Source organism: Halichoerus grypus, chromosome 7, assembly GCF_964656455.1.
Source record: "Halichoerus grypus chromosome 7, mHalGry1.hap1.1, whole genome shotgun sequence".
NCBI lineage: Eukaryota > Metazoa > Chordata > Mammalia > Carnivora > Phocidae > Halichoerus > Halichoerus grypus.
The window spans coordinates 27664060-27686630 of record NC_135718.1 but is presented as its reverse complement, the minus strand read 5'-3'; the positions used below and the strand labels follow the sequence as shown (position 1 = coordinate 27686630).

The window sequence follows — 22571 nt, the reverse complement described above, 5'->3', positions numbered from 1 at the left end:
AGTAGCCTGGCAGAAAGGGCTGCATTTCGAGGAGGGGCCTGAAGGATGGGTCAGGGGCATGTTCAAGGACAATGGCAGTGTGAAATTCTACCTGGTAGACTGAGCCTTGTGACCAGAGGGTGCTGTGGTGGGGAAGACGCAGGTGTGCTCTGGCAGGGCTGAAGGGGCAAGAGGGAAGGGCCGGAAGGGAAGGCGAAGTACATGGGTTAGGGCCACAGGAGATCAGGCCAAGACTGGAGCGTATAAGGAGTCTGGACTTTTTTCTGCAGGCATGAGTAGCCACTGAAAGTGTCTGAGCAGGAAGGGAGAAGAGCAGGGCTGGGTTTGGGAAGACCATCCTCCAGCAGGCTGACCATGATGGCAGTGGGGAGACATCTCAGGAAGCAATTGGCATCTTCTAGGTGAGGGGCCATGGGGGCTCTCAGTTTCCTCTTACTGCTTAAACACTTACCTCCTGGGCCTAGCCAGGGGACAAGGAGGATCCGAGGCCCTACTTCTTTTGGGGGGAATGGTTCTCTTGCCTTGACTCTGGCTTTCCCTGACCAATCGCAGACCAGAGGGAGCTAGCCTTTCCCCGGTGGAGGCCAGCACCTGTGAGCGAAGCCAGTTCTCCCTGACCTGCCCCCCATCACACCCCGGGCCGCCACACACACTTGACCTGTCTGATCCAGGTGGAAGGGAGAGGAAAAGAGAGCAAAGGCAGACCTTTCACAGCCCTGCTCCCCTCCCCCATCCTGGGTGCCTCCAAGCAGCCAGGCCCAGTTTGCATTAGGGAGCAGCTCAGATGATTAAGAATAGGAGAGATAATTATGTGTCAAGATGATGTAGCCCAAGTCTGCAGTCGGGCCAAGCTAGCACAGCACCTGGCAGGCCGTTGCAGGAGGCAGCCTCAGGCATGGGCTCCACACACCCAGGTGTGTCCTTCAGATACTGGGCCAGCACCACAGGCTACGAGTGACTTGGGGCGCTGAGGGGCGCTGGGATGGGAACGGGGGTACATGTCAAGGGACTAGACCTCCAGGGGCGGAGGGGCACATCTCCCTCCAGGAGGACCCCGCTGCCCCTGCCAGGCTGGCCCCCCTTTGGCCCCACGCACTGTGGCATCTCTCTAGAAGTGCCATGCCCCGAGGGCAAGCCGTGAGCCTCTCTGTCCTCAAGGAAGCCGCTCCCGCTCCTGCCTCTGGGTACAGTTCGGCCTATTCTTCAGCTCTAACAATGTCACGGTGGTGGGCATTAGCGAGGACAATCACTGCAGCGTGTGCTGCCATTATTGGAGACAATCTCAGCAGTAGCTGCTGGCGTTCACAGTGCTAATACCCAGAGCATTACTGGCATTGGTGCTCGGAATATGGACAGCGTTATTAGTATCTGCAGCAATCATATCTGTGGGGATATTAGTAAAGGGCCGATCAGCTGTGACTCTGGGGAAAAAGGGAACTGACAGTGACTGTGAGCCTGCCTGAGACGCCTTCTCACGCCCTGGCCGTCGGAAGTATGGAAAAATCCCCAGACTTTCCTTTGAGAAATGTGCTAGTCAAGACGCTTTGACACTGCCCACCTACCTGAGTCCAGAAACTCCCAGAATGAGACAGGGACCAGGGATAGATGAGGAAGCTATGTCATGAAGCATCCAGAAGACAGGCTGTCCGTCAGTCTGAGAAGGTAGCTCCCCAGTTAGTACCCTGCTAAGATCCTTACCTCTTTTTTGGCTACAATTTTGGGTGAGTATGTCAGGGTCCCTTGAAGGGACACTGCTTCCCTGAACGCTGCGTGCCCTGGTTTATGTGGCTGGAAGATAGAGACTGTTGTATTTTTTCAGGCTGGAAAACCAGAGTCCTTTGCCTTCACCCAGTTGCTTTCGGCCATAGCCCAAAGCGTTGCTGTCCATGCGTGTTGTTGAAGCACAGAGCAATTACATAACTTGTCCAAAAATCCAAATGAAGTCATATGGTGTGAGTCTGTTGATCTGTGTGAGGGGAGGTGTGTTGGTATCATCCTTTGCTGTGTGGGATTGCAGGGGGCCGTGGTTTTGCATTCCATTAATTAGGTGCACAATGAATTGTGCAGTTGAGAGCGCGGACAGCGCGGGTTGCAGGGAAGCGGCTCAGCCCTGTCGCTGCCTTTAATAGCTCCCTTCTGCTTCGGATGAAGCCGTAACCGGAAAAAGAGGCTTATTTCCTGAGTTAGTTTCCCTCCTCGAAGTCCCCGAGTGTGTTCCTCAGGTTGGACATGGAGCAAATGAGGGGATTCAGCCGTGGCAATGAGCAGCACCCGCCCGGTCCAGGAGCCCTGGCTTTGGGCAAGGGGAGGCTGTAGGACCCCCACCCAGCAAGAAGGAGGAGGAGGAGGCCGGGTGGAGGCCAGCAGGCAGTCCCTGGAGTGGCGTGGACGGGCAGTGTGGCTCAGTGGGGAAGGGTGTGGGCCCTGGAGTGAGGCACACCCAGGTTTGAATTCTGGTGGCTCGGGCAAATCGCTTACCCTTCATCAGCTCAGTCTTCTCTGTAAAATGGAGATGGCATCAGCACTCGCTTCAGGGGAACTGTGGAGAGGGCTACACAAAAGCACGGATATTGCCTTGAGCCAGCTCCATCTTGGAAGACGGGTCGTTGTGGGTCTGCGGGGGAGGACCTAATCGGCAGGTTTATGTTTGGAGGGGAAGTGAAGTCATGTTAGAAGGAAACTTATTTGGGCCCAGGCTCCCTAATCTTGGTGCGGGAAGTGATGCTGGGACAAGCTCACCGGGATGGGACCAGGGAGTGGGGGAAAGATGTCAGCCACCCATGTGTGATTGGGAGGACCTTTGTCCATCTCTGTGTGGTCATTTGCTCTATGGTTATCTGGGTGGGCCACGTGTCATCTCTTAGCATCCAAAGGCATTTTAGATGTACGTAATTAAATCTAGGACCCCTTCTTTTCTAACATGGAGGCATCCCTCCCTCTATCCATTGCTGTGCATTTCTGCTCTCACATGTAAGTTTATTTATTTATCTAGGGAAATGTGTGTTTGTTGTTTTATGGACATCATGTAATTTTTTATGTGGTTTAAGCAAATGTAGGTATGTGTGTTTTCTACCATTCTGAGATCTCTGGGTGAAAAGGGGCATGGAATGCCATGTACTGGGCAGGCATGCAGTCTTCTGGGTAGTGTATATACTTGAATAGACGACCAGATGTGAGCAGGTGCGTGTCCACCAGTACTAGTGAGCAGGGAGAGCTCTAGGCCAGGCCTGAGGATGTTAAGGCTCCACGGTCCTGAGACACGGGTGTGCATATAGAGTTTTGCCCAAAGGGCCCAGTAGGCATCACCTTGCATTCTGTAGGCAAATACATGGGCTGTCCTGAGCCTGCCTCCAGGTTTACCTGGGGCCCAAGGCTGGGGAGATGGAGGCTGGGAGCCCTTACACCCTAAGGCTGTGTGGGAGTTGTGGCTCAGAAACCTCAAAGCCCTTTGAGGAGGAGCCTGGTCTCCCAATCTCAGGGTCTTGTCCCCAGTCTTCTACCTGCCTGTCTTTCGGGATCTCTCAGTGTCTGTCTGTCTCTTATTTGCTCTAGTCGAGGTATACACTGATCCTGCCCACATTAGAGGAGGTGGAGGTTTGCATCTGGTCTGGACTTTAAGAGGTATGGGGGCCAGAGGGAATATGGTGTGGGGGTCAGGGGAAAGAGCTGGGGTGGTGGCGGTTAGAGACAATTCGGAGAGTGGGCTCCTAAGAGCCAGGGAGCGGAAACGAGGAGGTGGGTCAGGCTTCCACTGGGAAACCAAGAGGCTAACAGAGTCTCAGGGCCTGGATCACTTCCGCCACGGGCCACTGCTGGGTTTGGGGGCTGAGGCCCCAGTGGCCTGGAGGGTCAGGCACTCAGTGGATGGGGGGCACTTTTTCCAGCCCTTGGAAAAACAAAGAACAGATCGGGTAGTAAAACAAAAGCAAAGGAGACCTGGAAGCACCTGACAGCCCTAATTCATCACGGCCCAAGTTTTTTCCTGTGTTCCCATTATATTTGTTTGTAAAAGTGGAAATCAATTTTGAAGGTAATTTTCTGGAAAGAATGGAAGGGAGGTGGGAGGGCCGGATAAGGCAGAGATGGTAAAAGGAAAAATTTAGGCCAGGCACAGCCCAGGGGCAGCTCTTGGCAAGGTGAAAGAAAATTGCATATTCAGTCTCCATCCATGAATCTCCCTCACTGCTGCCCGCCTCCTGCTTGAAAACAATGAAGGCTTTTTCCCAACGCTGGGCAGGGCCTCGGTATCAGCCTCACTTTAACTTCAGGGTCATTAATTCCCTGATTATTGAAGGAGAAGAGAGGGTTGCAGCATCGTCAATTTCGAAGGCACACCCCACCCCCATGTGATAGGGCCCTGGCTGGGCTGGGGTGGGGGGCAGCCGGGGTGAGGTGAGGTGTTGTTTCAGAAGAGCAAAGGGGTGGGGAGGGAGGAAATGGGGAGCCAACTGGACTGGGGGGAAGGAAGCCAGGAGGAGGGTGGAGGAAGGCAGTCATTACTGCATACCTCTGTTGTGTTGTTATTGCAAATTAAAAGTAGCATGTTCCACTCCACAGCTATCTTTGGGGAGGGAGGGGCACCGAGGGAGGTGGGGGATCTTATCATTGCTTCTTCAGCAGACCAGCCGTGGTGTCACCGTGTGAGGTGACATTTGAATTTACAATTCCGCTGAGAAAAGCCATTAATTCACAAATTAACATTTCTCCCTCTCCCTCTCTCTTTAACACTCTCTCCCTCTCTCACATGGATGTGCAAGCAATTGAAAAGACAAAGGAAATAGCCTTAAGGAAGAGACTTTACTGCTAGTCTGTCTGTGCTGAGATTGCTCCCCCTGCTTCCAGATAGATAAACCAATTACCTGAGCAGCCCTGCTCCTGGCCGCCCGCGCTCGCCTCCTTTTGTAGGCTGCCTCCGTGGCCGGATTACACCCGGTGTATCTCATTAATGTAAGCCGGGCGAGCCCTGGTCACCGGCCTCTCTTCCCCACTCTCTTCCTGGAGGAGCAGCGGGAGGAGTGCTGGTGTCAGAAAAGGCAGACAAGGAGGACACCCCCCCCAAGAAGAGAGGCTCCCCCCAACCCCTCCGCCGAAGCCAGGCCCTGGGACTTCGGTGCGCCTGCCGTCCTGGAGGAGGCTGATGGGGGAAGGGGGAAGGCCGCAGGTGAGCGCTCCTTGGGAGGCTGGCGCAGGCGGAGGGCTTGAGAGGCAGAGGCAGGAGCCAGAGCCTGGCTCCCTCGGGCCCACTGCGCCGTTGTCTGTGGCCTTTTGGTCCAGATGCAGAGGGCGGCTTGCACGGGAAGAGCTTCGGGAAGTTTGGCGGAGTATACACCATGGTAGTGGGACAGGATTCAGCCCGAAGGAGCCGGGAGGGGTGCCGAGGAGTGTCCAGAAGACACCTCGAGGCTGCACCACGTTGCAGAGTCCTTAACCGAAACCCAGAGCGTGGGCACAGTTATGTCTGTGTACCTCCTCCTTCCTCCACACCTACGTGCCCAGCCGGCTGCTTCCCTTCGCAAAGGATACCACCCCCTACCGCCCCAGGAGCGTGGAGCCCAGGGTGGGGTGCTCTCAGAACCCTGGCAGGAGCTTCCATTGTGGGCAGGAAATCACAGAACCTCTTTTGGCTTTCGCTCTCCTCTAGGCCCTGGCCGGGCACTGTAAGAAAACATTATATTGGCAGAGGGAAGCTGAACGGAGTTCGAGTTTCTTTAAGGAGAGGTACTCTGTGGATTATGGCTGGACTATGATTTCACATGCCCGATACCACCCAGCCCAGGTCACATGAGGCAGGTTCTATGAAAGTCCAGAAACCAAATCTATGAAGGTGGTCATCTGTCTGGACAGGTGCCTGAGTTTAACTATCAACAAAGCTCAACTTATGTTCATTTTCCAACAAATCATCAAAACCTGGCTAATGTCCCCTCCAGTCCAAGAAAGAGTTAAGGTTTAAAGGTCAGCACTCACTAAGATACCAAAAAAAAAAAAAAAAAAAATCCACTTATGAACACACCTTCATTGTTATGATTCTATCTTCCCAGTAACCTGGGAAATTAGACCGTTCGAACCAGAGGGGGGAGATTCTCTATCTTAGATGGATCACGTATTTTAGCCACATTTTCCGGGTACTATTGGCCATGAGCCTGTTGAACACTGACCATATCGTTATACAGAGGTGGGGTGCGTTATGTCGATATTTTATTGGGCATCTGCGCACATGTGGGCTTACTTTTTTCTGGAAGTACCAGGGTTTAGCCTGTGTAGTTGACACAGGGGCCTGAATTTGTACATAAATCCCTGTGTTTACACCGGAGACTGGCAGCCAGACCACTAACCAGTGGCTTCCCGGCCAGTCCATGCTGTTGTGGAGAAAGAGTTGTATTTGGTTGTTTGAGGAAGTATGTTGAGATTTAGCACAAAAGAGACTTTCTTCATAAGGTGCCAGAATAGACAGGTTGCCCCCCTGCCCCCAGGAGAGAATGTACAGGTCTGCCGTGGAGGGGCTGCCTGCCTGTGTCCCTCCACCACTGGCAACTAGGGTGGGTACAGCACAGTATCCCAGCTTTCCCAGCAAAGGCCTCAGGTCCTCCCCCCGCCCCCTGCGTCCGTGCACTCCTGTGCACGTGCATGCACACCCATCTTGTCAGAATTTGTCTTCACCTCCTAGTCTTCCACATGGCGACCCCCTTCTAGCCCTGCAGGTAGGCATCGTTCTCCTTCCTCCACCGGCAAGGGCACCAAGCGAGAAATCCGCTGCCTCAGCTCTGCCCTTCTCCCCCAAGTGCAGGCTATGGATGCAGGAGGGAGGAGCCAGGCCCTGCTGCTTCTGGGCTCCCCTCTCCAGGCGCTGCCTCCTCCTCCTCAGGCCAAGGGGCAGCTGGGAAGGGCAGGGGCACGGGGGACACTTCAGAAAAAGGGTTTGGATGACAGGTAGGCCAGATTGCTGCCTGCCAGAGGAGTGGGTCTGAGCAGCCTCTCTGATCTTGCTGGCTGCCCACGAAGGAGCCCTGAGCTCAGGGCTTCCCTGCCTGCCTTCCTCGGGGCCTCCGTGGCCGGCGGGGCTCTCCGGGACCCTCCCCATTCTGCCCTGGGTGGGGGTGCAAAGGCAAGGAGGGTGGGGGGAGGGCTGGGCCTGACTCTGGGGCTGGGAGACGGATCACGAGCCTCCAAGCCGAGTTGCAGCAGAGCCAGTAATTCAAACCATCCTGACCCTTCGGTGAACCTGAACCTGCTGACCTTGACAACACCAGACAGGGAGGCCTCACAAACCTCAACCTGCACCAAGGCCTCGCCTTCTCTCCCTCTCTTCCTTGGAGCCCCGGGCCCAGCCTCCAGGTGGCTCCTAATTTGGCTGTCCCCACCAAATGTCAGTATCCCCCCCTCCCTGAAGTGCCCGCCTGCCCCCCTGTCTCAAAGCACCCTCTGTGCTCTGTCCCACCTGAGACAGTATGCGGGCATCTCACGGGGCCCCTCCAGGGCCCGGCCAAGGAATGCTCCTTTAAACAAGGCTTGTACACCTTGCCCATTCTCCTCCTGCCTGAGCCTTCATCTTTTTCAGAAGCACTGGCTGTAGTGTGCGTGTGTGTGTGTGCACGCGCACGCACACACACACACGCACGCACGCAGGTGCGCGCACATGAGGTCTGGGTGCACACAGGGCCAGGGATAAAACGTGACCAAGACAGAGCAGACAGAGGAGGGAAGAAAAGCCCGAGGAAAGCAGCCCCAGGAACCTGCATTAGAGTAAATGCAGTTTATGAACTTTATGCTTTCCTCCTAGGGAGAGCTGGATTCCATCCAACAGCCTCTCAGAGCCTGGCAAAGAGCTCCTGAAGCAGAAAGTACGGGCAGGAGCTCAAGCAAGCCAGTGACAGAGGGAGGGATGCATGGACTCTCTCTCTCTCTCTCTCTCTTCCACGGGCTCACACAGATCTCCCTAGGCCCCCGGCCAACTGCAAAGTCTGGATGGAGGGGTGCAGACGGTGTGTTTGGTAGGAGTGACTCCAGGAGCTTCACTTTCCTTCCCTCTCGCCTGCTCAGCCCCCCATCTTCTTCTCCTTTGGTGGTGTGGCCAACCCAGACACATGAGCAGTGTGCCTCCCCCCTGGGCAGACTGGTGGCGTGGCAAGCCAGACAGAGGGCAGCAAGGACCCCTGGGGCAGCCAGCCTGTGGAAGCCGCTCTGCGTGAGGGGCAGTGCGGACGGTCCTGGGGTGGTCGTTGGGAGGCATAAGTAGTAAAAGGGACCAGAATGTGGCCTCCCAGGAAGCTGCCTTTTTTCTGACTCTGGGATTCCTTTTCTCTGGTATCATGGTCTAGGCCAATTGGATACCCTGTGGCTACTGAAGACAGCTGCTGGAGTCTCTTAAGGAGAAACAGAGACAGTATTTTTTTTTTTTTCTGGGAATTCAAAGGAAATGAATGGTTGACAAGGTTAAGGATATGGGCGCTCTCAGAGGGCCTTATAAGCAAGGTGGGATATCTGCCCTTCTAGGGGTTCACGTGTGCATACACTAATCATATGTAAATGGGCCAGAATCCTTGACTTTGGAGGAAAGGGGAGTGTGGGGTTGGTGTGCCCCTTGCCCCTGTGCTCCGGTGACATGCCTCAGCTGGGGATGGGATGTGGGGAGGGGAAGTCTGTCTCCCTCCTCTCCCCGGGAACTTTGTGTCCCTGTTCAAGTTCCACCAGGAGCTGGGACAGAGGAGGACAGCAGGGATAGAGTCATCTGAAGCCGCACAGTCGAGGGAAGAAGAGTCGAAGGGAAAGTGAAGGATGGGCAGAAATTGCTGATTGTGGAGGATGCTCTGGAAGCCAGGAGATGCCAGGCATGGAGGGAGACAGAAACTGGCCAAGGATGGCTTTCGCCCTTTCTCTCTCCTTTCTCTCTCCTTCCCCCCACCCCCCTCCTCAACCCTCCCCTCTTCCCCGCCACACATCTTTATTGGTTCCGGTAATAGCGTTGATTTGCATGTCAGGCAAAGCCTTGCTCCACACACAAAAAGAAAACCCCAGCCTCGGCGGTGTGGCAGTGTCAGCTCTCGCTGTTGTTCGACAGTGTAAAATTAAATTAATAAAGCCCCCAACACAGGAAAACATAACAGGAAATTAATGGCCTTTACTGTCACTCTGGTGCAGTCATTTGCAACCCTGCTTTCCGCACCAAAGACTTCATAAATGCAAGCAGTTTCTCTAAACAAGCATACTTAGGGCGGCCTGGTATGTAATTTTTCGCCTTGCTTGTGTCCTTTGAGCTAACAAAGCCCCCTTGCCTCCTGGCTCCAGAGAGGTTTCTAACTGGTCCTGGCCCCAGCTGGAACCCAGCACCAGGCAGCAGGCCCCAGCCCCTCCCTGAGAGCCACACAGGTCGGAAGGAAGACTCGGTCCCGCACAGACGGATGCTCCTTCCCCACCGGAGATCGGTGGTCGGTGGTCGGTGGCCCCACCGGGGAGCCCGGGGCCCTAGCCTCTGCCAGGCAGCCAGCAGGAAGCCACGGCGCCTGCTCTCAAGCAGGAAAGTTGATCACTCTGGGGAATTCACCCACACCCACCCAGGGCTCACTCCTCCCATTCCTCTGTGCAGTTCGATTCTCTCTCCACTACCTGTTCGCTCCCCTCCCATCATTGCCTCTGGTCTTCCCTTCCCTCCAGCGTCATCTCTACCTGCTCAACCCACTCCTACTTCATAGATGGGTCACATGCACTCACTCGGGCTGTGTGTTGGCCGTGGGTACTCACTCCCGTCTTTGCTACAGGTAACTGGGGGGTTTGGGGAGGAGGGGGGATGAACTTTTTCAGAATGCGGAAAGTAACTGTCCTGGTGTAATTCTCTGGAGTTCTAGGTCTCTCCTCTAATGTTTGGTGAGGAAGTATGAGGGCCCTAAATGATCATTCACGTCATGCCTCTGTCCTCGGGCAGATTTCCTATCAACCATTTCAGAGAGCTGAGAGTCTGTGGTTTTGCTTTGGTGTGTAAATAGTGGAATATTGAGAAAACTTACACTTATATCTTTGGAGAGCTTTCTATCAGTGTGGGCCCAAATGCCCAATGTTGGGATGTATGAGAGGAACAAATAACCAGGACGTGGGTCTCCAGGCATTTATAATCTACTGGGGGAGACAAGACTATCACACATCAGAAAATAAGCTATTAATTAAATGCTGAACCACGTGGCTGAGCATTCAATAGGAATCCAGGGAAGTGGCTAGAAGAGCGAGCAGGAGATGGGACTTGAGCCCCGGAGTAGCTAAGATGCAGAGAGACTGTCTCGAGAGCCCCCTCCCATGTGGAAGGAGACCAGTGGCTGGGCTAAGGGTGGTGACAAGGCAAAGTCTCCGATTCTTAAAGGTCATCTGGTCTTATCTGCCACTCACATAGAACTCTCCCTTCCAGCAGTGCTGCCTGACAGGACATAGGACATAGGACATACATGGACAGTTGTCACTGTTAGCAGCACTGCCTTATACTGAGTCAGGGTAGTGTTGAGGGAAAAACCTTGGAATCCAAATGTCTGGATGTGGGGTCCATCTGCACTCCTTACTGGCTGTGGGACCTTTGGCTATTCACATGATCTCTCTGAATCTCAGGTTCCTCATCTTTAAAATAGAGACAACAATATTCACCACTTAATGTGATGGTGAAGATCTCCCTTTGATGCCCTCTCTTCTCTCTGTCCCTTCCTCCCTTCTTTCCATTCATCCCGCGTGGCACCCGGTGGATTTTAGTTTCTCACACGATGTGGTTCCTGCACTGGAGGAAGGTTTCCCACCATACTGGTTACCCATCTCTGAATTCATCCTTGACAGTTAGTCTCTCCTACGTGCACACTGTACTCTAGAGACAGTCTAGCCAATGCCAAGAACAGTAGACCCATTGCCAGTCTCCATCTGGAGATTCTGCATCCATGATGTAGCCTAAGATTACATTCGATTTTTTTTATCAGCTCTGTCAAACTCAAGATCATATTGAGTTCGTGGTCAACGAAAACCTCGAGATCTTTTTCACATCAATTGCTATCAAGCCAGGTCTACCCCATTGTGCACTTGTATAATTGATTTTTTTTTAACCTAAACATAGGGCATTCCATTTATCCCTGTTGAATTTCATCTTGTTGGTTTGGGCTCTTAATTCCACCTGATTAAGATCATAAGGATGTTTTCTGTAGCATCATCCCAGTAGGGTTTTTTACAAGAATTTGCCTTGGGGTGCCTGGGTGGCTCAGTCAGTTAAGCGTCTGCCTTCGGCTCAGGTCATGATCTCAGGGTCCTGGCATTGAGCTCCATCCACATCGGTCTCTCTCTTTAGCAGGGAGTCTGCTTCTCCCTCCCCATCTCCCTCTGTGCTCTCTCTCTCTCAAGTAAGTAAACACAATCTTAAAAAAAGGAATTATTTGCCTTTACAATAAAGGAGAGACAGTGCCCACCAGTGGAAACTTCCCTCCTGGTTGCAGTAAACAAATGCTTTGGGTACTACTGAGCCCAGCAGCCATCAGCCATTTCACTTTTCTTCATCTTGTCCATAAAATTAGGAAGGGGGTTCTTTGTGAAATGTTAACATCCACAGCATTTCCTTAATCAATAAAAAATGCAACTTACATTGATGAGCAGATTGAGTGCCTGCTATATATAAAACATGGAGGGACTGATTCACAAAAGTAAATAGAATACAGTTCTTGACTGCAAGAAGCTTCTAATCTAGTAGGGAGATAAATGCACACATCATTATACTAGCAGAATGTGATAGATGCTATGATCAAGGTATAAAGTGCTCTGATAAATGTTTTAAAAAGAGAGCGCAGTTGCTTCCAACCAGGGCAATTAAGGAGGTTTTGGTGGGGTTAGCGTTTGATCTGAGCATTGATAGCTAATTCATGTGCCACAACTTGTATCGACATGTTCTTACCTGGGGCGCACAAATTAACTGTATAACAATTTCTGCTAAAAGATTTCCTGACCCTAGCATTAAATTTATTAGAGCATTATTTGCATAATCCCCCTTTTGCAGGGAAGATGGCATTGGGCTTTGTCACTCATTGCCTCACCCTTTTATTGTGACTTCTCAAGGATTATCAACAAAAAATTTAGGATCCTATCTACTTTCTCCTCCAGGGTCCTGGTAGATGAATTATCTGGGCTGGGGCAAGTTAAGTCAATTGGAATAGATATGAGTTACCTGCCTGGCCCCCTCCTGACCTGGGCAACTCCTGATGGTCCCATTTTGAAGATTCTTTTCTTTGATAGAGAAGACGAAGGCAAGCCGAGGGAGAGAGGGTTGAGAGGTTCTGCCTTCTCTCCCTTTTTTTCTCAGTCTTACTCCCCTTCCCAAGTACTGAACCTAAACCTGCCTTCCTTTTTGTTCTTTCTTTAAACATAGCTACAAAGGCCCTTTTCTGTTGTCTCAGCTTGTTCTGAGCTTTTGTCTTCCTGACAGGTTCATGCTACTCTCATATCTATCCTTGGTTATGGTCCTCTCCTTCCATCTGTTGTGTGTCCTTTTTAAGAGAGGAAAAAATAACTTTTGTCTGATAATAAGTGTCATACATGCTCATTGGAAGATATTTGGAAGATACAGTAAATTTTTAAAAAAATCACCCATAATCTCATCACTAAGAGATAACCACTGTTAGAATTTGGTCTATTCTTTACAGTCTTTTTTTTCCTTCTGTGCATATATAATTTTTTATCAAAATTGGAATGATAGTGTACATACAGCTGTGTCTTGCTATTTTCACTTAACATTATATAGGACCATTTTCACATATCATTAAATATTCTTTGAAAACATGATTTTTTAATGGCTGCATAATCTTCCACTGTTCGGTGTACATGTCCTTTTAAAATCTAGGCTCATCATATTTTTAAAGCTTATCCGTGTGCAACAACAATGATTTTCCTTAAATGTCCTTCTCTTTCAACCCCTCCCCCACTCCAGTCCTTTTCCTTTGTCAGGTTAATTATTTGACCTTGTCGAGGTGGAATTTCATTTTTAGAGCACCCTGTCCTTACGGAATTATACTCCCTTGTAGAATCTCTTGCCATCACACGACTATTCTTTCCCTCCCCATGTAGCAGTTTGCTTTCCTTAAGTTGGATTCTGTCCAATGCCTCCTTCCTTGGCTACCGTCAACTCTAGACATGCTTGCTTTCTCCCCAGATCCCCATCACTTCCCTTTTATCGGTTTTTGTTTCTCGGTCAGAGTTAAGCAGCTTGGAATAGTGAAAAGGGCATTGGGCATTGAGAACCTCATTTCCCATCTTAAAGATGACCAGCTGTGTGACATGGGAAAATTACTCAGCCTTTCTGAGCCTTTTTTTCTTTTTGTCTCTAAGAGGGAATCCGATTAAGTGATCTCCGTGACAATTTGCAGCTGTAAAATGCAATGACACTGAATCCAGAGTAGCAATTTACTTTGTTGCTTCTTTTTTCTTCTAAAAGATAAACTGTTGAGCAAAGCAAGTTAAGAATTTATCAACCTTTGCTTCTGGAATTCTGTTAAATGAATCAGCCAACACTTTTTTTTTTTTTTTTTTTATCACCTCGGGCCCTATGCTAGGTTTACGAAGATGAAAAAGATGGGTCCCTGCCTTCAAAATAGTCACAGTTTAGTGGAGAAAACAAACATTAAAAAAACAACTATGATACATACAGATTCTAAATTTGGCTCTGCCACTTACTGGCTCTAGTAGGTAATTTGGGACAAGTTACTTAACCTTTCCATTCCTTGGTTTCTCCAGGTTACAAACTCAAGCTGCCACAGGCAAATTGCGTGTGTTTGCTTCTGCCTCTTGCATCACTTGTTAGCTGTGTAACCTTAGGAAAGTTCTGGAACCGCTGCACATCCATTTCCTCACCTACAAAATGGGGATAATAATAGAAGCTTCCTGCTTAAGTTCTGGTAAAAATTAAATGAGTTAATATATGTACAATTCTTAGATGAGTACCTAATATATAGTAAGCACTTAATGTTAGTTGCTGTTACTGTAAGGATTAAGTCAGTGTCTATATGTTACACAGAGTGTCTGCTACTGTAATAGGAACTGGATCGATTTCAGTTATTATTATTATTTCTACAATAGAGGTTTGGATAGATGGCTACTGGCACACAGAGAAAGAAGAAATTAATACTGCTGAGGGAGGAACTAGCCACCCCCTGGTGTAACTTTGAGGAAACTCAATCCAGAAAAGCTCATGGGACTTGGCCAAGGCCATGTAGCACGTGAGCGACAAAACCAGGATTTCAACTCAGATGTCACTCCTAGTCCAGTGTTACGTTACTAGATCACTAATGCGGTTTAGTGTCCCCAGAGGCACATGGCTGTGTAAATGGGCACAGCAAGACTGAGGTCAGGCAGGCCAGGCACCACCCCCACTCTTCCCCCTACCATGAACTCACTGAGTGTTTAGAAGCTGAGCTTGGTCAAGGAGAGCAGGTGGTCTGTGAAGGCTAGAAGGCCAGGCAGAACCTAGTCTTGCTCAGAGCCTAAACTTTGGGCCATGTTTCCAAGGGCTGCTTTATGCCCTCCTCCTGAGCTTGGCTTGGCCACGGCAGACTCGAAGGTTGTCCAGTTTAAGGATGGGAGGCGACGGGGAATGTCATGCCATCTCCTTGGACAAACCGGGTTCCCACCAGCACACCCTCCAGCCTTGGCTCTTGCAGCCCTTCCCAGCACAGGGCAGCAGGCCTCTCCTCTTCTCTCTTCCTTTTCCTGTCTCTCTCTCCTTTCCCCCAAGCTTCCCCTCTTCCTTCCTTCCTCCCTTCCTCCCTCCCATCCCCTTTCCTCCCATTCTGTCCTCACTCCCCCCCGACCCTGTCCCCTCCCCATGGCTCCAATCCCTACTCCTTCCCGATGGGCAAGCCCGGCGGCCGGCCGGCTCCGAGGGGAGGGCGGGCGGTGCGTGGGGGTGGGGCCGGGCTGCACCGGCGGGCTGCCCTGAATGACAAGCGGGGATATTGATCGCGTTCTGAACTCAGCCCAGCCGATAGAAGGTAATTAATGACTCCATTTGCCTCAGTACCGAGGAGAACAATTGAGTTTGAAACTGCAACAACTGGCAGCTGGGGGTGAACCCCGCAGAGGGGGAAGGTAGTGTCAGAGGAGGCGGAGGCGGACGGCATGGAGCCCACGTTAGCCGGAGCCCCCACCCCAACCACAGCCAGCCCCTGCCCCTCCAGCGGCCGGCCGCCTGGGGCTGAGGTCCACGAGCACTGTTCCTACTTCCTCCGAGCTTTTCTCTCTTCTCCCTCTATCGCTCTTTCGGGTCATTTTCCGTCTTCGGATGAAGTAAGACTAACTTTCCCCCAGACTGCTTCCCCTCTGCGGTGCGATCCTGAACATTTATTTTTACTCTCCCTCAGCTTGTTCCCTCATTTGTAAAATTGAACTAAAGCCCCTCAAACCTGCCTAGTACATAGTGTCCATAAATGATGATGATGATGATGATGATGATGATGATCTTTGACACTAAAGGCAAATTTGGTAGAGTGGAGAAGGCTTTGGGGTCAGACATCCTGAGTTCAACTCCAGGCTTTGCTGCCTAGTAGTTGGATAATGTTGAACAAATAATTTTGCCTCTCATCTGAAAAATGAGAAGTACCTCGTAAAGTTGAGTGGATTCAATGAATGTATTTAAAAGCTCTAATGTTGTCGGTTTCCCCATAGGTAGATATATGTACTGGGGCTTAGAAAATTGAAGTTAGCATAGTTCTTTCCTGTACTTTAAAAGGATTCCTCTCAAATGCCTAATTCCTACTTCTTGGGACTTGGGGGATAGCCCTTGTTCATCCCACCTTGATTTTATGGACTTTGATGAGCCTTGGGTGCTTTCTGACCAAGGAAATGGCATTATTTCATTCTGTCTCTAATCATCACCCCACCTACCTTTTGGTCCGTGCACAAGAATTTCTCTTGTCCCTCGCAGTGACTACTTTGAGAATTCAGGTAGAAAGTCATCCCACAAGGAGGACAGAACACTTCTGTGACTAGCCCTCATCCCTAAGACCTGCTATTCAGTGGCTTCCCTCCTGCCCAAGCTGCTGAGCTCTCACTGGACAACACTATTCATGATTGGTCTGGCCTGGAATCAGAAAGGTAGAAGGTAGGGCTCTGCTCCCAGGACGCCCAGAATAGATGGGGAGTGACAAGGCTAAGTGAGTGAGGAGATCAGATCCTTTTGCTGAGGAGTAAAAGACATTTTTATTAACAATTCTAGAAGTGGTACATGCTTAATGTACAAAGCCTGGACAATACGGGAAAACTTAGATGAGAAGAAAATAATTTGCTCATGATCTGAAGGTAACCTTTGTTAACCATGTCAGTGGCTCTCCTTCCAGTCAAGATGATCTTTGGTCTTGCAGTTGTCTTTGTCCCCATGGAGACTGGACACAGCAGCTGGAGCCCACGCTCTGAGCGTTGGCTGGGCAGGCAGCTCCTGCAGCCCGTTGCTCTTCTGTCCTCAGCTGTCCACGGAGCACCTTCCTGGTGCCAGGCTCCCTGCTGGACATGCCGTTGAGCTAGCCACCTACCCTTATTTAATCTACACTTTGTTTACTCTGAGCCGTTTCCTCACCTGTAGAAAGGGGATCATCATCCCTACCTACCTTGGAGAGTGGTTAGGAAGCCCAGATAACCTAAGGTCTGTGAAAGCTTTCTGTTAACTGCTCAGCAAATAGGAAGCAGTCAGAGGAGAAGACAATATGAGCCTTTGTTCCCCTGAAAGAAAAATATTCATCAAAGTTTTAGCTCAGCAGTTTGTTTAATTAATTTATTTATATCCTGCCTTATTCCAAAAAGGACTTGTAGTAGCTCACTCTCCTTGAGAGTGCTTTTGCCGTAGTGGACAAAACACCCGGAATGGGCTCCAGTCCTGAGAGCCCTACCACCTAGTTCTGTGACCCAGGACTGGTCACTACCCCCCCCACCCCCCTCCGCTCACTGCTCACCCCTTCTAGTTTTTCTTACTGTAAAATGGGAAATTTGGACCAAGTGTCTCCTGGTCATTTTCAAACAGTCTGTGCTCAGCCAGCTCAGGGCCATAGGCTGTGCCTTCAGTGTAGGGAGGGTGCAAGGCAGAGAAGCGGGGATGCTAGGAGGGAGACCACGCCCCAGATGGAGTCAAGTGGTCCCCAACTGAGCCCCTGGGTTTGGAACCCAGGCAGCACAGTGAAATGATGTAGTGGGTAGGCTCTAGGTCAAGCAGACCTGCAAATCCCGACTGTCACTAACCAGCCGCCTAGCCTTGGCTAAGCTACTTAACGTCTCTTTGCCTCAGTTTCCCTCTCTTTCACATAGGTATCACTGTCCTGACCCCACAGGGTTGTGGGGAGGATTCAGTGGCATGTAATAAGCTGATTACTGTAAGCTGCTAAGGGCCGGTGGCTGGGGACAGCAGGAGAACAGGGCTGAATGCTCCACACGTGGAGGCTAACTAGCACACGGTCCCTTCCTCGCTCTGGCAGGGTGCGGGGTGAGGTCTTACTAAACTTACAGCAAGCACATTTTCCAGCCTTAATCTAAAAATATGGCCTGGCAGTGGGAAAGAGAATTTTAAAAATCAGAATTGTTCCACAAAGCCCAGGACACGTGGCCACCATACTCCAGCCCTCTTCTGGGAACCCTGACAAGGGGTTGGCTTATCTCATCAAGATAAAGGCCGAGGGCCTCCTCCCTCCCGTCATTTAGGAAAGGACTTCTTGGCAACCAGCTCCCACCACGGGCCAATAGACCCATTTTATCCCACCCCTGCTGTCTGTGACAAGGCCTTGGTATGGGGAGTCCAGTTTAGAGGCTGTCTCTGGTCCCAGTTCTCAAGCGACCTCCGCTGCCTTCTTTGGATGGTGGTTCTGTACCTCCCAGCTCAAGTGTTGCTCTTAACTGGGAAGACGGTGTTCTCTGTCCCATGAGCAAAGGCACTATAGGTGGGCAGGGTGGTGTTGCTGAGAGTGATGCTGTTAGAAGCTCACCAGCAGTAGGGGTGAGTGAAGAAGGGGCATAAGTCTACCCAGGGACCTGGTGTGGATCTTCCCACAACCTTTGATTGCTAGGGATGCATGAGTCTTGCCTGATAGGTGACTGGGTGTTCTGGGGTGCCAAGCCAGTCAGGTGGCCAGTCCAGAGATCTTCGGCCAGGGGTCTGGGTCAGTCATTCATTCAGTCACTCATCAAACACCTACTCTATGCCCATGTCCGTGCTCAGCGCTGGAACCACAGTCATGGTCTCTGCCCACAGGGAACTCATGGCCTGGCTCCTTGGCACAAGGGAGCTGTCTCTGTTGGGTCAGTAATCTTCTTGGAGAAGGATGCTATCTAATTACTCACACATTTCCTTCCCCACTCACTCCGAAACCTAGATCAAGACGTGCTTCTGCCTCCTCCTCTGTTTTGGCCCAGCTCTGCCAGCGAGCCTTGGATCCCTGGGCCAAGCAATGGTCTCCTAGTGTGGTTCCATCCCTCTCCTTGCTGTCACCTCTGAGAGTCGCCCCTTGGGAAGTCCCACCCGGAGCGCTCTCTCTCCATCATCCTCAAGAGGTGCCTGCCAGTGGTCAGCGCTGAGCACCGCTTCATCTTTTCCTCTTCTAGTCTCTTCTTCCATGTTCTCTTTTTGTGTCTGCTCCTCTTCTCTTTTTCCCCTTCTTCACCCTACCCTCCAAACCCACCCCCATCCAGGCCCTTGTTTAGCCAGACACCCAGGTTTCCTGTTCAGGTGCCTTCTCCCCAGCCAGCACCTCCCCGGGCTTCTGGCATGCGGAGCATCTTCCCTTCTTCCTCTGCCCGTTCTCTGCCTCTTCCTTTCCTCCTTTCCTGGACTTCTCCTTCTTGGACCTCTGACCCCAGACTTCTCCCAACCACCTCTCCCCTTGCCTTCATCCCTTCCGTCCTTCTCCAGCTGAAGGATAGGTGCCACCCCTCCTCCAGAGAGAGCCTGCGAGAGCTTGCTGTCCCCATCAGTGGGGCCATTGTCCACTCCCTGTCCCTGCGCCCCCACCCCCCACAACTTTCTTTATGCTCCTTCGCCATTCATCATTACCAATGCCTTTCCTTCCTCCTCATTGCCTTCCTCCTCCTCTGGGGAGTTTCCTCAAGCCTCCTGTAGCCTCTCTTGGGGTTCTCTGCAGGCTTTCATCATACCACCTAGCTTCCCTGATCCTCGGCACCTTCTTTCTCTCCCTCAGCCCCACGCCCTTCCTCCTCCTCTCCTTCCCTTTGCCCGCCTCCCGCCACCACCTCTTCCGAAACAGGCTTCCCTTTGCCTTTCCTTCCTCCCTCCCCCTCCCATTGCTGCCTCTGTAACCTGTCTTATCACCAGGGCCTGAGTATACAAAAAAATAAATAAATAAAAAGGTCAGTGAGCAGAGGGAGCAGCAATAACCCCTAAAACAGTACCATCAGTGGAACATGATTGATCAATTGAATTCCATAGCGGCTGAAAAATGTGGGATTAAGTAGTGTATTATACGCACAATGAGTTGAGGCATGATGTTCATTTCAAGTTCATTTCGCCGGCCTCTGCCACCAGATCAGGCAATCAATAGGGGCAGCAGATATCATATATCACCTCTCTGCGGGCTGGGGAGAGAGCACCATAATCTCTCGCAAATTTAGAGTGACAGATTTGTCAAGATCTGAAGGGCCCCTGAATAAATGAAGGAAAAGAGACTCCTCCAGCCAGTGACCTGAGGACAAAGCTTCAGTTCAGCCCCTACACACACACACACACACACACACACACACACACACACAAGGTTGAGCCAAGCCACACGCAGGCTTATACACAAATCCCCACAGAGGCATGATACGAGCCTTCCCCCACATATGCACACACCCATGCACATAATGTATGAGCACATGCTCACAGACAAATGCACACCTTCCTCCCCAGGACCCGTTTGGTGACACTGCACTAACCACACACACAGACACTGCTGCCTCCCTTGGCCCGACAGCAGGGCTTCCCTAAAAGGTAGGAGGACTCCAGCAGGGGAGGGTTCGACACAGTGGGACGGGCAAACGGCTACAAGGGGTGGAATTAGGAGGATGGCACATCCTTGAAAGAAAAGCAGCACAGAAGAAACATGGGGCACGTGAGCTCATGCTCCCCGTGCAATCACACACGTGTACACACACACACACATGCTTTGAGAACAGCTCTCGCTCTGTCACTTACACACACACACACATATTTATCTGGATGTTGAGACGTGTACAAATGCATATACACAGAGAATACCCACAGAAAAGGAAAAATTAAATATGCCACACCCCGACTCATATAAGAGAGACACACACAGTCTCTAAGACAGAAAATCATTCCAGAGGCTTACACAGTAAAAAACACAACCACCAAGTTTTGTGTCCATAGGAATGCAGGGAACATAGAAATACCATGGAGGATGCCCCTGTGTCTGTCTATCCACCTCAGACTAGATCCTGCTCTTCATTTCTCTCTCTCTCTCTCTCTCTCTCTCTCTCTCTCTCTCACACACACACACACACAAACACACCCACTTTCTTTGCTTTCCCACCTCCTGAAGAATAGAGTGGAGGGAGGGGAAGACAGCAGGTCCCATTCGGAAAGCAGACCCCATGCTCCATCTGGGGGGCCAGAAGAGAGGATGGCGGCAGGCTGAGGTTAATCAATATGTAATATTTTCTATGGTCTCCTGAACGATACTGTATGGTGTTACTGTATATAATGCAATATTGATTATATCATATCGTATAATCACCTATAAACTGATATATATAACAGTCCCAGAGGAACACCCTGAGGCCTACAGCGTGGGCTGGCCCCAGGCCCAGGGCTCCTCAGTGGGTCTTGGGCTGAAGGAAGCCAAGGAGTAGCCATGCTGTGGCTGGCGAGGACCCAGCTTCCGGGGGTAGACATTCAGAGAGAGACAGAGAGCAGGCACTTAGCTCACTGTGTGCTCTGGAAACTCCAACAGACCTGATGCAGGGGGGCAGGGATGGGGAGGGAAGGGTAGCAGAAAGCCCAGGTAGGGCGGGACCTGGACAGCATTGGCCTGCAGCCCCAGCCCCAGGGAGCGGGCCCGAGCGCGGCACCACCGTTGGCCTTTCCTTCACGGAGTGAGCCTCAGCTCTCTGTGAGAACCATAGGGGGAGCCGGGGGCCTGAGGAGCCGGCCCCTGACAGAGGCCTAGTCAGAGTCCGGGTCGGAGACAGAGGCTGAGGAGGACGGGCTGGGCACAAGAGCACCCACAGAGATGCTGTCTTTAGCCTCTGCCCAAGGCGCTGTCTCATTGCTCATGGGCCACCTGCTGTCCTCCTGCTCTGTTCTCAGTCCTGGCCCAAAGCGAGCAGAATGCTTTAGCTTGACTTTCAGGGTCCCTCCTCCCTCGGTGGAGAAGTTAATTACTTCACCCAGCCCCCGTGTTACACTCAGCCTTGGAGATTTGATGATTTTCCACCCTTGGAGTCAGTGGAACTGAAATTCATCTCAGAGCCGAGTTCAATTCTCCACAGGCTCGGTAATGCTGGTCTGAGACACCCAGCTCCTCCCCCAGGCTGACGCAGGCCTGGGGACAGAAGGGGTTCAGGGGAGACATCCCCTAAGGAGACCCCTGGCTGTACCTCTGCCCAGTCCTCCCCGCACCCCCGGGCCCCCGCACTCAGAGGCTCTGGCTTCCCCAGCCAGATCTCTGAGGCACGGTCAGCCCCTGGGTCTGCTGCTCTAGCCTAGAAGCTGGGAATGAGGGGTCCCAGAGGAGGTAGAAAGCCCCCCTGACCCACCGTGCCTGTGCTGGCCCGCGCTGACGCCCCCAGTGTCTGTGTGTCCTCCAGATGTGTCCGAGGGCTCAGTCCCCAATGGAGACTCCCAGAGTGGCGTGGACAGTTTGCGGAAGCACTTGCGAGCTGACACCTTCACCCAGCAGCAGCTGGAAGCTTTGGATCGGGTCTTTGAGCGTCCTTCCTACCCCGACGTCTTCCAGGCATCAGAGCACATCAAATCAGAACAGGTGAGGAAGGAGCTCTCTGCTTGCAGGAGTGGACAGAACGGGGCAGAACAAGGCCTCCGGAGAACGCGCGTAACCAGCGTCACGTGCACGGCATATGGGTGCACTGTGTGGGGGCCGAGTGGACACACTCACACAAGGACATTATGGTAGAGTTAAGAAAAACCATTATGGGATATGGCAGTTAGAAATGATGGGTGACAGGTCTTGGGGAAGTCTTGTCTCCTTTCAGAGCCTCAGTTTCCCAATCTGTAGAATGGAGGACTTGGGTAAGGTCTAACAGGTCCCTCCAGCCCTGTCATCCCACACATCTGGCATAGAATACCCAGGAGACATCCTTGTCCTCTTGCCATGTCCCTTGCCTTAATGGCCCGGAGGTCTTACAGAAAGTTGGGGCAAGGCCGGGGTGCTCTTCTCGCCCGATGTCAGAAGGAGAGCCCTCGGTGCCTGCCTCCTGCTCCCAAGTCCAGCTGTCCAGTGTGACCCGAGCTAGGCGGCTGGCCTACCCCCCCCCGCCCCCCCCCCCCCGCCCTGAGACTTCGTCCAGATGCAGAACAGCCCAGTGCGCCACGCAGCCCACAACACACCCACACAATACACAATGTA

The 22571-nt window shown here is 51.7% G+C and overlaps 1 protein-coding gene across 4 annotated transcripts in view; it reads left to right on the top strand.

Moving 5' to 3' along the window:
- Positions 1 to 22571, top strand: part of PAX2 (paired box 2) — a 76284-nt gene that overhangs the window by 34843 nt on the left and 18870 nt on the right. For 2 of the 4 annotated variants that reach the window (XM_036065118.2, XM_036065121.2), the window contains exons 6-7: positions 3553 to 3621; positions 21793 to 21968. In XM_036065118.2, the coding sequence (XP_035921011.2) occupies positions 3553 to 3621; positions 21793 to 21968 (245 nt within the window). The remainder of the gene's footprint in view (positions 1 to 3552; positions 3622 to 21792; positions 21969 to 22571) is intronic. The other 2 variants (XM_036065120.2, XM_036065122.2) reach the window with 1 other exon arrangement.